The sequence below is a fragment of the Neovison vison genome, chromosome 4 (genome assembly GCF_020171115.1).
Source record: "Neovison vison isolate M4711 chromosome 4, ASM_NN_V1, whole genome shotgun sequence".
NCBI lineage: Eukaryota > Metazoa > Chordata > Mammalia > Carnivora > Mustelidae > Neogale > Neogale vison.
In genome coordinates, this window is record NC_058094.1 from 220,107,876 (window position 1) to 220,117,615 (window position 9,740).

A 9,740-nucleotide genomic window follows, 5' to 3' on the forward strand; every position below is an offset into this window, starting at 1 on the left:
CCCCGCCCCAAGTCCGCCCGCCGCCCTGGCCTCGGGGGCCCCCGACCCCCATTCCCAGTCTCTCTCTCCCACGAAGCTTCACGGATCCGCAGGCGGGGGCGCGGGTGATGAGAATTCCTAGAAGCCTTAGGCGGCTACCCAAGATTTTAAATTAGGATCCTCCAAGGACCCTCCAGGTTCATGCTCACACCCCGCCTCGGGGGCACAGAAGGACCCGGGGGGCGTGGGCAGGGAGAATCCCCCACTCACCATCCCCGTCTACCCTGGACCCCGTTTCCATCCCAGTCCTGCCGGTCCGGGCTGAGCCGGAGGGGACGGGGGACGTGGCCGGCGGCTGGGTAGGAGGAGGAGGAGCAGCTGGAGGTGGCGGGGGAAGGTAGCGGCTGCCGGGGAGAGGAGCGGGCTGGGCCCCTGCGGGAGGCGCAGTCCGGCTGCTTCGCCACCTCGGGGGCAGCCGCTCGACCTCCGCCGGCTTCGCCGGGAGTGGGGACGGTGAGTCAGATCTCGGGCACCCGCGGGTCGGGCGGGGGCGCTGCTGGTGGTGGCGGCGAGTCAGGAAATGACATCAGAGGCCTGTGCCTGGGGAGGGGAGGTCTCAGCCCAGCCGGGGCGGCGGGGGCGGCGGGACGGGGGCGGGAGGACCTTGGCAGAGCCTCGGGCCCGGGGTCCGGAGCGGGGCCCCTTCCTGGGGGAGTTTCCTGCCGGGTCCGCCCTCCCCGCCTCTCCCCGCCTCTCCCCGCCCCCCTCTCCGGGCAGCTCCTTGTATGGTCTGAGCGCCGCTCTCTTCCCGCCCCCTCCCTCCCTCCCACTTCCCTGCGTCCCTCCCCGCCCAGGCTGGAGGCTGCTCGGGACCCGGACGCAGAGTCCTGGGACCCGGCTGCGAGGCGGCCACCCGAGACGCGGCGCACACGCTCCAGCCCGCGGTGAGGAGTGGGGAACCGCTCGGCGGCGGCGCACGGGGAGGGGCGGGGGCGCGGCCGCCGCGGGGAGCCGGGCCGGCTGGGGGTCCTCGGGCCCGCCGCGCGCCGCGTAACCTGGTCACCTCCCCCCAGCAGCCCGGCTTGGCCATGGCGGCCCCCCGCCCGCCTCCCGCGATCTCCGTCTCGGTCTCGGCTCCGGCTTTTTACGCCCCACAGAAGAAGTTCGGCCCGGTGGTGGCCCCAAAGCCCAAAGTAAATCCTTTCCGGCCCGGAGACAGCGAGCCTCCCTCGGCCGCTGGGGTCCAGCGCGCGCAGATGGGCCGGGTGGGCGAGATCCCCCCGCCGCCCCCTGAAGGTATGCGGCTGGGCTTGGGGGCTGAACCCCGGCGGGTGTGCGCCGGGCCGGGGGCAGAGGTTTCGGGAGTTTGGGGGTCTGATTGCACGAAGGGGGCTGGGCGCAGCTAGCCTGTCCCGAGCAGATGTTCTTACCTCATCGTGGAGCTCATGGCTGGGAGCCAGGGCTCCTGGGACCGTTCCAAGTCCCCCGCCTGGGGGTGGGAGGCGGGAATGTGGGGCACGAATCTTCCCCTCTGGGTCCGTTTTCCCAAGTGTAACGGGAGCTGCATCACTCCACTGTCGAGTCCCCCGCCTTTACTGACCCAGTGCTCCCAGGGCGCCCTGCCTCCTCCTTTCCTTCCCGCAAGCTCCGGGGCCCGGGAGAGTTCTTGGGTTAGGGGTGAGAGCTGTAGAAGGAGAGGGGCTTGGGGAAGGGGTGGAGGGGTCGCCTGCAGACTGTCTTCTCACCAGACTGTCCTCTCTCGCTTTCCTACCTCAGACTTTCCCCTACCACCGCCTCCTGTCCTTGGTGATGGCGACGACTCGGAGGGTGCTCTAGGAGGTGCCTTTCCACCTCCCCCTCCGCCTGTGGAGGAACCGTTTCCCTCTGAGGCTCTGGAGGAGGAGATCTTCCCTTCCCCTCCGCCTCCATTGGAGGAAGAGGGAGGGCCTGAGGCTGCCATACCTCCCCCACCACAGGTATGGGGGCTTGGGAGGGTCGGCTACAGTGGGACACCTGCCAGGGAGGAGAGGCAAGTCCTTACCTCTGACCTCTGCACCTCTGGCCTGATGGGGGTTGAGGTGGGAGTGGAGACCTGGGATCCCTGCTCTGACCCCTGACCCTCTAGCCCAGGGAGAAGGTGAGCAGTATTGATTTGGAGATCGACTCTCTGTCCTCGCTGCTGGAGGACATGACCAGGAATGATCCCTTCAAAGCCCGGGTAAGAGACGGGAGAGTAGGAAAGGCCGGGCAGGGAGGAAAGGCACCTGGCCCTCTAACTGAGAGCTTCTTTTCCCTTGCTTCCCCTTCCTTGCAGGTGTCCTCTGGATATGTACCCCCACCAGTTGCCACTCCATTCATTCCCAAGTCCAGTACTAAGCCTACAGCTGGGGGCACAGCACCCCTGCCTCCTTGGAAGTCCCCATCTAGCTCCCAGCCCCTGCCCCAGGCCCAGGCTCAGGCTAAGCCTCCCAGTCAGACCCAGTTCCATGTGCAGCCCCAAGCCAAGCCTCAGGTCCAGCTCCATGTGCAGTCCCCGCCCCAGGCTCATCCCCAGCCTGTGCCTTCGGCTAACACCCAACCTCGAGGACCCCCAGCCCCATCTCCAGCCCCTAAGTTTTCCCCAGTCCCTCCCAAGTTTACTCCTGTGGCTTCCAAGTTCAGCCCTGGAGCCCCAGGTGGACCCGGGTCACAGCCCAGTCAGAAGTTGGGGTCCCCTGAACCTCCGTCTTCCAGTAGCACAGGCTCCCCTCAGCCCCCCAGCTTCACCTATGCTCAGCAGAAGGAAAAGCCCCGAGTGCAGGAGAAACAGCATCCGGTGCCCCCACCGGCTCAAAACCAAAATCAGGTGAGGAAGGGTAGGAGGACCAGGCTGAGACCAGGGAGCCGGGGAGGGGGCTAAGTCAGGAGCCAGAGAAAGAGGGCAGAAGTGGCTCCAGAGAGGGAGGTGGACATGGAAACAGTGGGATAGGACTTTTGAGCCTCTGAAGTTGGCCTGGTGGGTCAGTGGTAAGAGAAAGTTCTCTGGAGGTTCTGGGTCTGGGTGGGGTCTTAAGGTGGACTTTTCCTTGCACCCTGCCCCCTAGAATGTTAAATGGAGGGATGAAATCATCACCGGTCCAATTTTGCTTCTTGCCCCTTCTTGGATTCTTGAGTTAATCTCTCTGCTGCTCTGACCACTCTCAGTGCCCTGGGGCCCATCTGATGATAAGAGTCACGGTGTCAGTAAACACTGGCTGAGCCAGCGTCCGCTGAGTGCCAGGCACTGTGCTCTGTGCTCTGGAGGGAAGAGATCTCTTGAAGAGGTGAATTCTGAGTCAGATGGGCCTGGGATAGAATTCCTGGCTCACAAGACCGTAGGCAAGTTGGGTGAACTTTGGCCTTCAGTTTCCCCACCGTAACCCTACACAGTGGTTCTGAAGATTAAGTGAGCCAACTCATAGAAAGGCCTGGGATCTCTATCTAGCTCTTGAATGCTAAGCATAGGAAAGTGATCATTCCTGTTTGACCATTTTTACCTTCTGGTGCAGGGGTCAAGATCTGAGTTGAGGGGACCCTGCGGGTCACATAAGTCCTACGAACTGTCATGTTAGTCGATGGCACGAACGTGTTAGTGCGCAGGCACAGTTGAAGGGATGTAAGTGCCTGTGAGTTTTACAGATTCTGCTGTTACAGGAGCTCCAGACAGGCATCAACATGGGAGGCTGCAGGTTAGGAAAGGTGTGACAGCCCTAGTGTACCTTGAAGGGTTGGTGGGACTTGAGGTATCCGAGAGGAGAGGGAAGGGCATTTGAGTGGGAACGGCATGAGCAAGACTCAAGGGCTGCCGGGGTGTTTGGAGAAGAGAAAGTAGTTCCTGTGGCAGTAGTGCAGAGCTGGACTTACAGAGATAGGTAGGTGGGGGCTTGAGGGAGGAGGAAGTAAGACAACACACCAAGGGAGCCCGTGAGTCCTGGAGAGTCCGTACTGGGTTTTGAGGAGTCATGTGGCCGGGTTGGAGGGCTAGTGACAGCTGTGCTTTTGGAAGCTTTGGGGGAAAATTTTCCAGCACAAGCATGGGCTAGAGGCAGGAGGTCAGTGATGCATGGGAGTTCACTCCTGGGCGACCTTGGTAGTGTTGGTTGCAGTGAAAAATAAAGCCCAGATACGAGAACTGTGAAAAAGGAAGAGCCTCCAGGCTTGGTAACCGATAAGCCGGTGGAAGAGGAGGGGTGTGTTGGGGAATGATGGTATTGCTGACAAAATAGAGAAGTCCAGAAGGGGAAATGGTTTGGACGGGAAGAGGAGGGGCCCAGCTGTCAGCATGTTGAGCAACAGGTTCCAGGAGGACTTGGTCTCAGCTGGAACTGTCATCTAGTTAGAAATGGAGGACTGGGTTTCAGGAGAGGGCCTCCAACTCTTGAGGAGCGTGTGATGATACCAGAGGAGCAGGGGCTGCTGAGGGGCCCAGGGGCTGCTGAGAGGAGGAGCTGAGGGTCTAGCAGTTGGGTGATGCTAAGGCTGACCAGGTGGGAGGGGGAAGACGGGCAGCAGGAGGAAGAGGGTCACAAGTCAGGGCGGGGTCTCAAGACAGTGTGATGGGGGAGGGGTTCCTCAGCGGGGGTTTGAGGTGGACGAGGACTAAGATCAGAGATTTGGCCATTCTGAAGTCCCAGATGACTTTGTCGTGGCCCTTTGGTGCCCTGTGTTGGGGACAGAGTGAACGGAGGGGAGTCAGTAGGTGGTGAGAAATGGAGCTGCCAGAGTAGCCTGCCCCCAGGTTGGCAGGGAGGTGAAGCAGCCGGGAAGAGAGTGCGCGTGTGTGAGAACCCGGAGGAAGAAGCTGCTGGAAGAGGGGTTGGTGATGCTTGCAAGCCGGGCTGCTGCTCTCATGGCCTCCTGGAGGGGAACATGGTGATGCTGCCGCCCCAGGCATTCCCAGAGAGCAAGGGCAGTATGGCCACCGTGTTTTCTGGGAGAGGAGGAACGAGCAGGGAGCTGGAGCTGGCTGGCTTCCATCTCCTCAGTCATGTAGGAGGTGAGGTCATCGGTGAGCGAGGGGGCGATGCAGTCGGGGGCTCTAGGAGATGGAAAGGTTTGGAACAGCTGCTGTGGGGAAGGCGACGGGGAATCTGCAGGAGCCAAGTACCAGACAGCCCCTGTGGGGCTTAGGCTGGAGGGCACAGAGGGCGCTGCAGTGTTTTATGAACTCACTCTGCGGTGTTCAGGATCTCTCCACCTACTTTCTGCAGCTGGGAGGCAGAAGCAGGAAGCGGGCAGTGGCATGAGCCAGGGTTGAGATGGGGCCGGCTAAGCCGGCGATGGTGGCTGAGGGAGGCATGAGTAGCTGCGAGGGCCTTGTTGAAATAGCTGGTTCAGGGCCCAGACCTGGGGGAGGCAGGCTAGGAGATTTTGATGCATAAGATACCTGGGGACGGTCAGGAAGCAGAGGAACCTTTTCTGAATTGGTGCATTCAGTAGGTACGGAGGGGAAAGGAGAAAGGAAGGTGATTGTTGGGAGGTCAAGACCAGGGTCTTAGAGGAAGATTTACCTGAGATGGGTGAATCTCGGGTCTGAAGTGTTCCCGGCGGAAGGTGCCCTAGATGGAAGGACATTTGGAGCTGTTGGAGTGGAAGAGCTAGGGGTCTGACCATGGATGTTGAGGCTGAGACATTGGTGCTGGCAGGCAGAGAGGGAAAACTGTGGCTGGAAGGCGTGTGCATACCCATGGGGAGCTGATGCGTATGAATAGCTCATACTTAAAAGAATGGGATGGACACCTCAGGGGGCCCCAGAGAGCAAGGGCTGGCTGAGGGCTCTTCCTCTGTCCCCAAGATGCTAGGAAGGGAAGACTGGGAGAAGAGACAGGGAGGCTTACATTGGAGAAGGGGCTCCGCGGGGCCACAGTCGCGGAAGGGCAGAGGTGGTAGGAGTCTGTGGGGGAAGGGGCTAGGAGCTGGAGCCTCCGTGAAGCCCTGCTTCCCCAGGCTGATGGCAGCTCTAGATGCATGCGGGTGTGAGTATGGGGGAATCAGGGCTGAGAGGGAGCTGGGAGGCTTTGAGGTTCCAGGCGTTACAGGAATGAAGGCATTGGCAGGTACAACATTTGGTGGTTGCGGCCTCAGTCCTGGCTGGGCTTATCCAGTACAGAGAAAACCAACCTAGTGTTTCTGTTGGAGTGTCATAGAAATGCTGATGCAGGCCACACAGCCCCTGGCACGGCTCAGGGTGACTTTCGGTGCCCCCCTAACCTTACCGGCATCCCCATCCCCGTCTCCAACTCTCTCAGGATGCCATTAAGAGAAGGGTAGGCAGGTCTGGCGAATGGTCCTCTGAGGCCTGCGGGGAAGGGAGTGGGGTCGGGTACTCCCGGACCCCTGCTTGGGGAGCTGGGAACTGGGCTCCAAAAGATGGCCCTGGGGGTTTAACGTGTGATTCCTGCCTGTGTTGCATCCTCACGCTGACAGGGGCTGCTCGGCAGCAGGCGGGCCGGGTAGGTGTGTGTGCACCCGGGTGCACATGCCATCACGTGCCAACCTCTCCTGTGGGGGGCCATGTCTGCGCATGCTCCGTGGACTTGACGCGTGGCCTGGTGTGTCGGTGCTTCAGTAACCTCAGCTGCTGTGTGTGTGTGGCCTCTGTCTGCTCAGTTGCTCTGGCCTGTCCGTCACTGCCCTGGGAGGGGGGTGGTTTGGGCAAATTGGGGGGAAGGGTCATCCCCTTCCCCTTGATCTCGTGGTGCTGGGGGTCAGGGAGGGAGGATGAGCAGCTTTCGGAGTCAAACCTGAGTGTCTGGGAGATGGGAGGGGAGTTAGTCGGTCTTGGAAGAAAGCGAGTAAGCTGGCTGGGGAAAGTTCTTAGAGAGGGCGGCCCTCGGGAGAGTATGAAGAGAGTGTTGGCGTTTCAGGGACGCTCCCCTGGGGCCCCAGGACCTCTGACTTTGAAGGAGGTGGAGGAGCTGGAGCAGCTGACCCAGCAGCTGATGCATGACATGGAGCACCCTCAGAGGCAGAACGTGGCTGTCAACGGTGAGCTCCCTGGCGAGCCGTTGGGACCTCGCCCCTGGCCTTGCAGTGCTGCCCAGCACCTTGGCTCTGCTCCCTGTCGGGGTGGCCGGACCCTTGCGTGCTCCTTTCTCCTCTTTACTTCTGTCCTCTCCGGCCTTCCCAGAGTCCTGTGGCCGGTGTCGTCAGCCGCTGGCACGCACGCAGCCTGCGGTCCGGGCTCTGGGGCAGCTGTTCCACGTCCCCTGCTTCACCTGCCACCAGTGTGAGCAGCAGCTGCAAGGACAGCAGTTCTACAGCCTGGAGGGGGCGCCCTACTGCGAGGGCTGCTACACCGTGAGTCCCAGTTGGGGCTGAGAGGTGCTGCCTGGAGCCTCCGCCAGCGGGTGGGGGGCAGTGCGGGGCAGATGCGCCCTCGCGGCTGGTTTTTGGGTGCCAGTTCCCTGCCAATGCCCTACTGTTGCCTCCTTAGGACACTCTGGAGAAGTGCAACACGTGTGGGCAGCCCATCACTGACCGCATGCTGAGGGCCACGGGCAAAGCCTACCACCCGCAGTGTTTCACCTGTGTGGTCTGTGCCTGCCCCCTGGAAGGCACCTCCTTCATCGTGGACCAGGCCAACCGGCCCCACTGTGTACCTGACTACCACAAGTGAGGACCCACCTCCTGTCTCCTGGGCTCTTCTCTGAGGTTGTCTGAGAGTTAGGCTGCCCTCCCACAAGTCCAAGACCACTCCAGACTTCTGGCCTCACTTTCCGGTCCCACATTCTGTCCAACAGCAGGAGCCCCATTTGTCTGGATGTAGCTGTCCAGTGGTCTCCGAACTTGGCAGCAAGTCCCACTCCTGGTAGGGCCCCCCCCTTGGCCATTGGTTCACTGAGGCTTCTTTTGGGTGTGGTCTTAGGTTCAACCTGGTGTGCTGGAATGACTTCATTTCACACACCGGCTGGGCTCTGAAAGTTCTTTTGGAGATCAGCGTTTTGGAGTTCTGGTGTTCTCCTAGAAACAGTGTTTACAAGGTGGCTACTTCGTAGGTCCTCAGCAGGATCCCACAGTGTATCTCGAGGTCGGTGCGGGAAAATTGCACAGTCTCATTCCCACCTCTGCCGGTGTTTGAGGTGTACGTTTTCAGAATTCCACCTGACGCGTCCAGAACTTCATATCCCTCCCTCCACCCACCCCACCAGCAGAGCGGAGATAGCTGCATGGCAGGGGAGGCTAGGGTCCCGGGTCCAGGCATGGGGGCTGGAGAAGGGCACCTTTGGCTGTGGTCTGTACCACCAGGTAAAGACCTCATGGCAGAGGTCCCTGGAGTGAATGGGCCTTTGGGAGGGTGGGGGAAAGGCAGGAAATTCCCCTTGATAAGGGCCCACGAAGGTGGCTTGTCTTAGGACTTCCCTGTTGAGCTTCGTCTGCCGAGGGATGTGAAGCAAGTTGGCCAAGACGTCTGTCTGCCCCATTGCCATGCAACCAGCATGTCATCTCCTTCCCTGCACTTCGATGGATAACCCTGGGTACCCTGTGCCCCCATTCTGACTCCTGCCCCACTTTTGGGCCCCTCCAGGCAGTACGCCCCCAGGTGCTCTGTCTGCGAGGGACCCATCATGCCTGAGCCTGGCCGCGAGGAGACCGTGCGAGTGGTGGCTCTGGATAAGAACTTCCACATGAAGTGCTACAAGTGTGAGGTTGGCTGTGCCTCCGGCCCCCTGGGCTGGGGGGGGGGGCGATGCCCGAGCCTGCCCCATCCAGTGCTCCTGTCCCTGTGCAAGATGAGGGGGAGGGCTGTGGGTCCCTGAGTTTGGATAAACCAAGAAAGAACGTGATCAGTGGGAGGTAAGGGGCTTGTGCTTTGCTATAGTGGAGGGGAAGGGGGAGGGGGACGTGCTGGGTGAAGTTAAAGGAGGCAGAGAAGGGAGCTGAGGCAGGTGGGAGAGGTGAGGTCCATGTCTTTTATTGGGTGGGTGCTTTGGAAATGGCTCTACCCACACTGCCTGCCTTCGGTGGGAGGGGTCTAGGCGACACGAGTGGCAGTAGTGGTGAGGCTAGGAGTGGGGGTGCGTGTGGTTGGGGACATAGGAAGTGTGACCTGGATATCCGCCAAGCCCTGAGGCATTTGGTCTTCCTACTTTAAAGATGGAGGTGTGGGGGACACAGGGGCCTTCCACCAGCAGACTCTTCTTCCTGTCTCCCAGGACTGTGGGAAAGCGCTGTCCATCGAGGCGGATGACAATGGCTGCTTCCCCCTGGATGGCCATGTGCTCTGCCGGAAGTGCCACACTGCCAGAGCCCAGACCTGAGCAGGGGATGGGCGAGTCCCTTCCCCATCAGCGTAGACCACCCTGCCCCCCCTTCAGTTATGTTTTTGATGTCCAGCCCCTCCTTCCACGCCAGTCCCCACCCCAGGATCCCAGGCACCCTGTCCGGGGGTCCCAGCACGGCCTAGGACTGCAGAGTCCCAGCTCCGGGTTTCCAGCCCAGCCCACCCCACCCCACAGGGACCACGCACCATCCCCGGGTGTACCCCACCTGTGGGGGCACCATGTTGAGCGCTGCTGCTTTCACTGCCGCACCGATGCCCTTGGCTGGCGCCTGAGCAGCTGCGTCCTCTGCTTGCTGCAGCCAGGAGATGCCCGGACTCCAGGAGGCTGGACTGGGCCGGGCAGACCGGCCTGGATATTCCCTCCCACCCCCATGCTGCCAGGTTGTGGCTACAGCTACAAATAAAAAACCCTGTTTTCCAGAATTCTTAGGAGTCAACTCTTCTGTGCCTACAGCCCTCA

The 9,740-nt window shown here is 61.0% G+C and overlaps 1 protein-coding gene across 2 annotated transcripts; it reads left to right on the forward strand.

The window, feature by feature from the left end:
* The first annotated feature begins 861 nt into the window (after window positions 1-861).
* On the forward strand, window positions 862-9,703 carry ZYX (zyxin). Of its 2 annotated transcripts, none has more exons than XM_044246776.1 (10): window positions 862-923; window positions 1,053-1,275; window positions 1,756-1,955; window positions 2,105-2,197; window positions 2,294-2,824; window positions 6,864-6,984; window positions 7,127-7,296; window positions 7,433-7,611; window positions 8,525-8,645; window positions 9,153-9,703. In XM_044246776.1, exons 2-10 carry the CDS (start codon window positions 1,068-1,070, stop codon window positions 9,255-9,257), a joined length of 1,728 nt encoding a protein of 575 aa, XP_044102711.1. In that variant the 5' UTR covers window positions 862-923; window positions 1,053-1,067; the 3' UTR covers window positions 9,258-9,703. The 2 variants fall into 2 exon arrangements, with proteins under 2 accessions (XP_044102711.1, XP_044102710.1); XM_044246775.1 differs by having other exon boundaries at window positions 863-923; window positions 1,056-1,275.
* The last annotated feature ends 37 nt before the right edge of the window (window positions 9,704-9,740 follow it).

Coding starts and splice junctions, on each gene's coding strand:
- ZYX (XM_044246776.1), top strand. CDS start 1,068: ATGGCGGCCCCCCGCCCGCCTCCCGCGATCTCCGTCTCGGTCTCGGCT. Junction 1,956..2,104: donor CCATACCTCCCCCACCACAG/GTATGGGGGCTT, acceptor CTGACCCTCTAG/CCCAGGGAGAAGGTGAGCAG. Junction 6,985..7,126: donor GCAGAACGTGGCTGTCAACG/GTGAGCTCCCTG, acceptor CGGCCTTCCCAG/AGTCCTGTGGCCGGTGTCGT.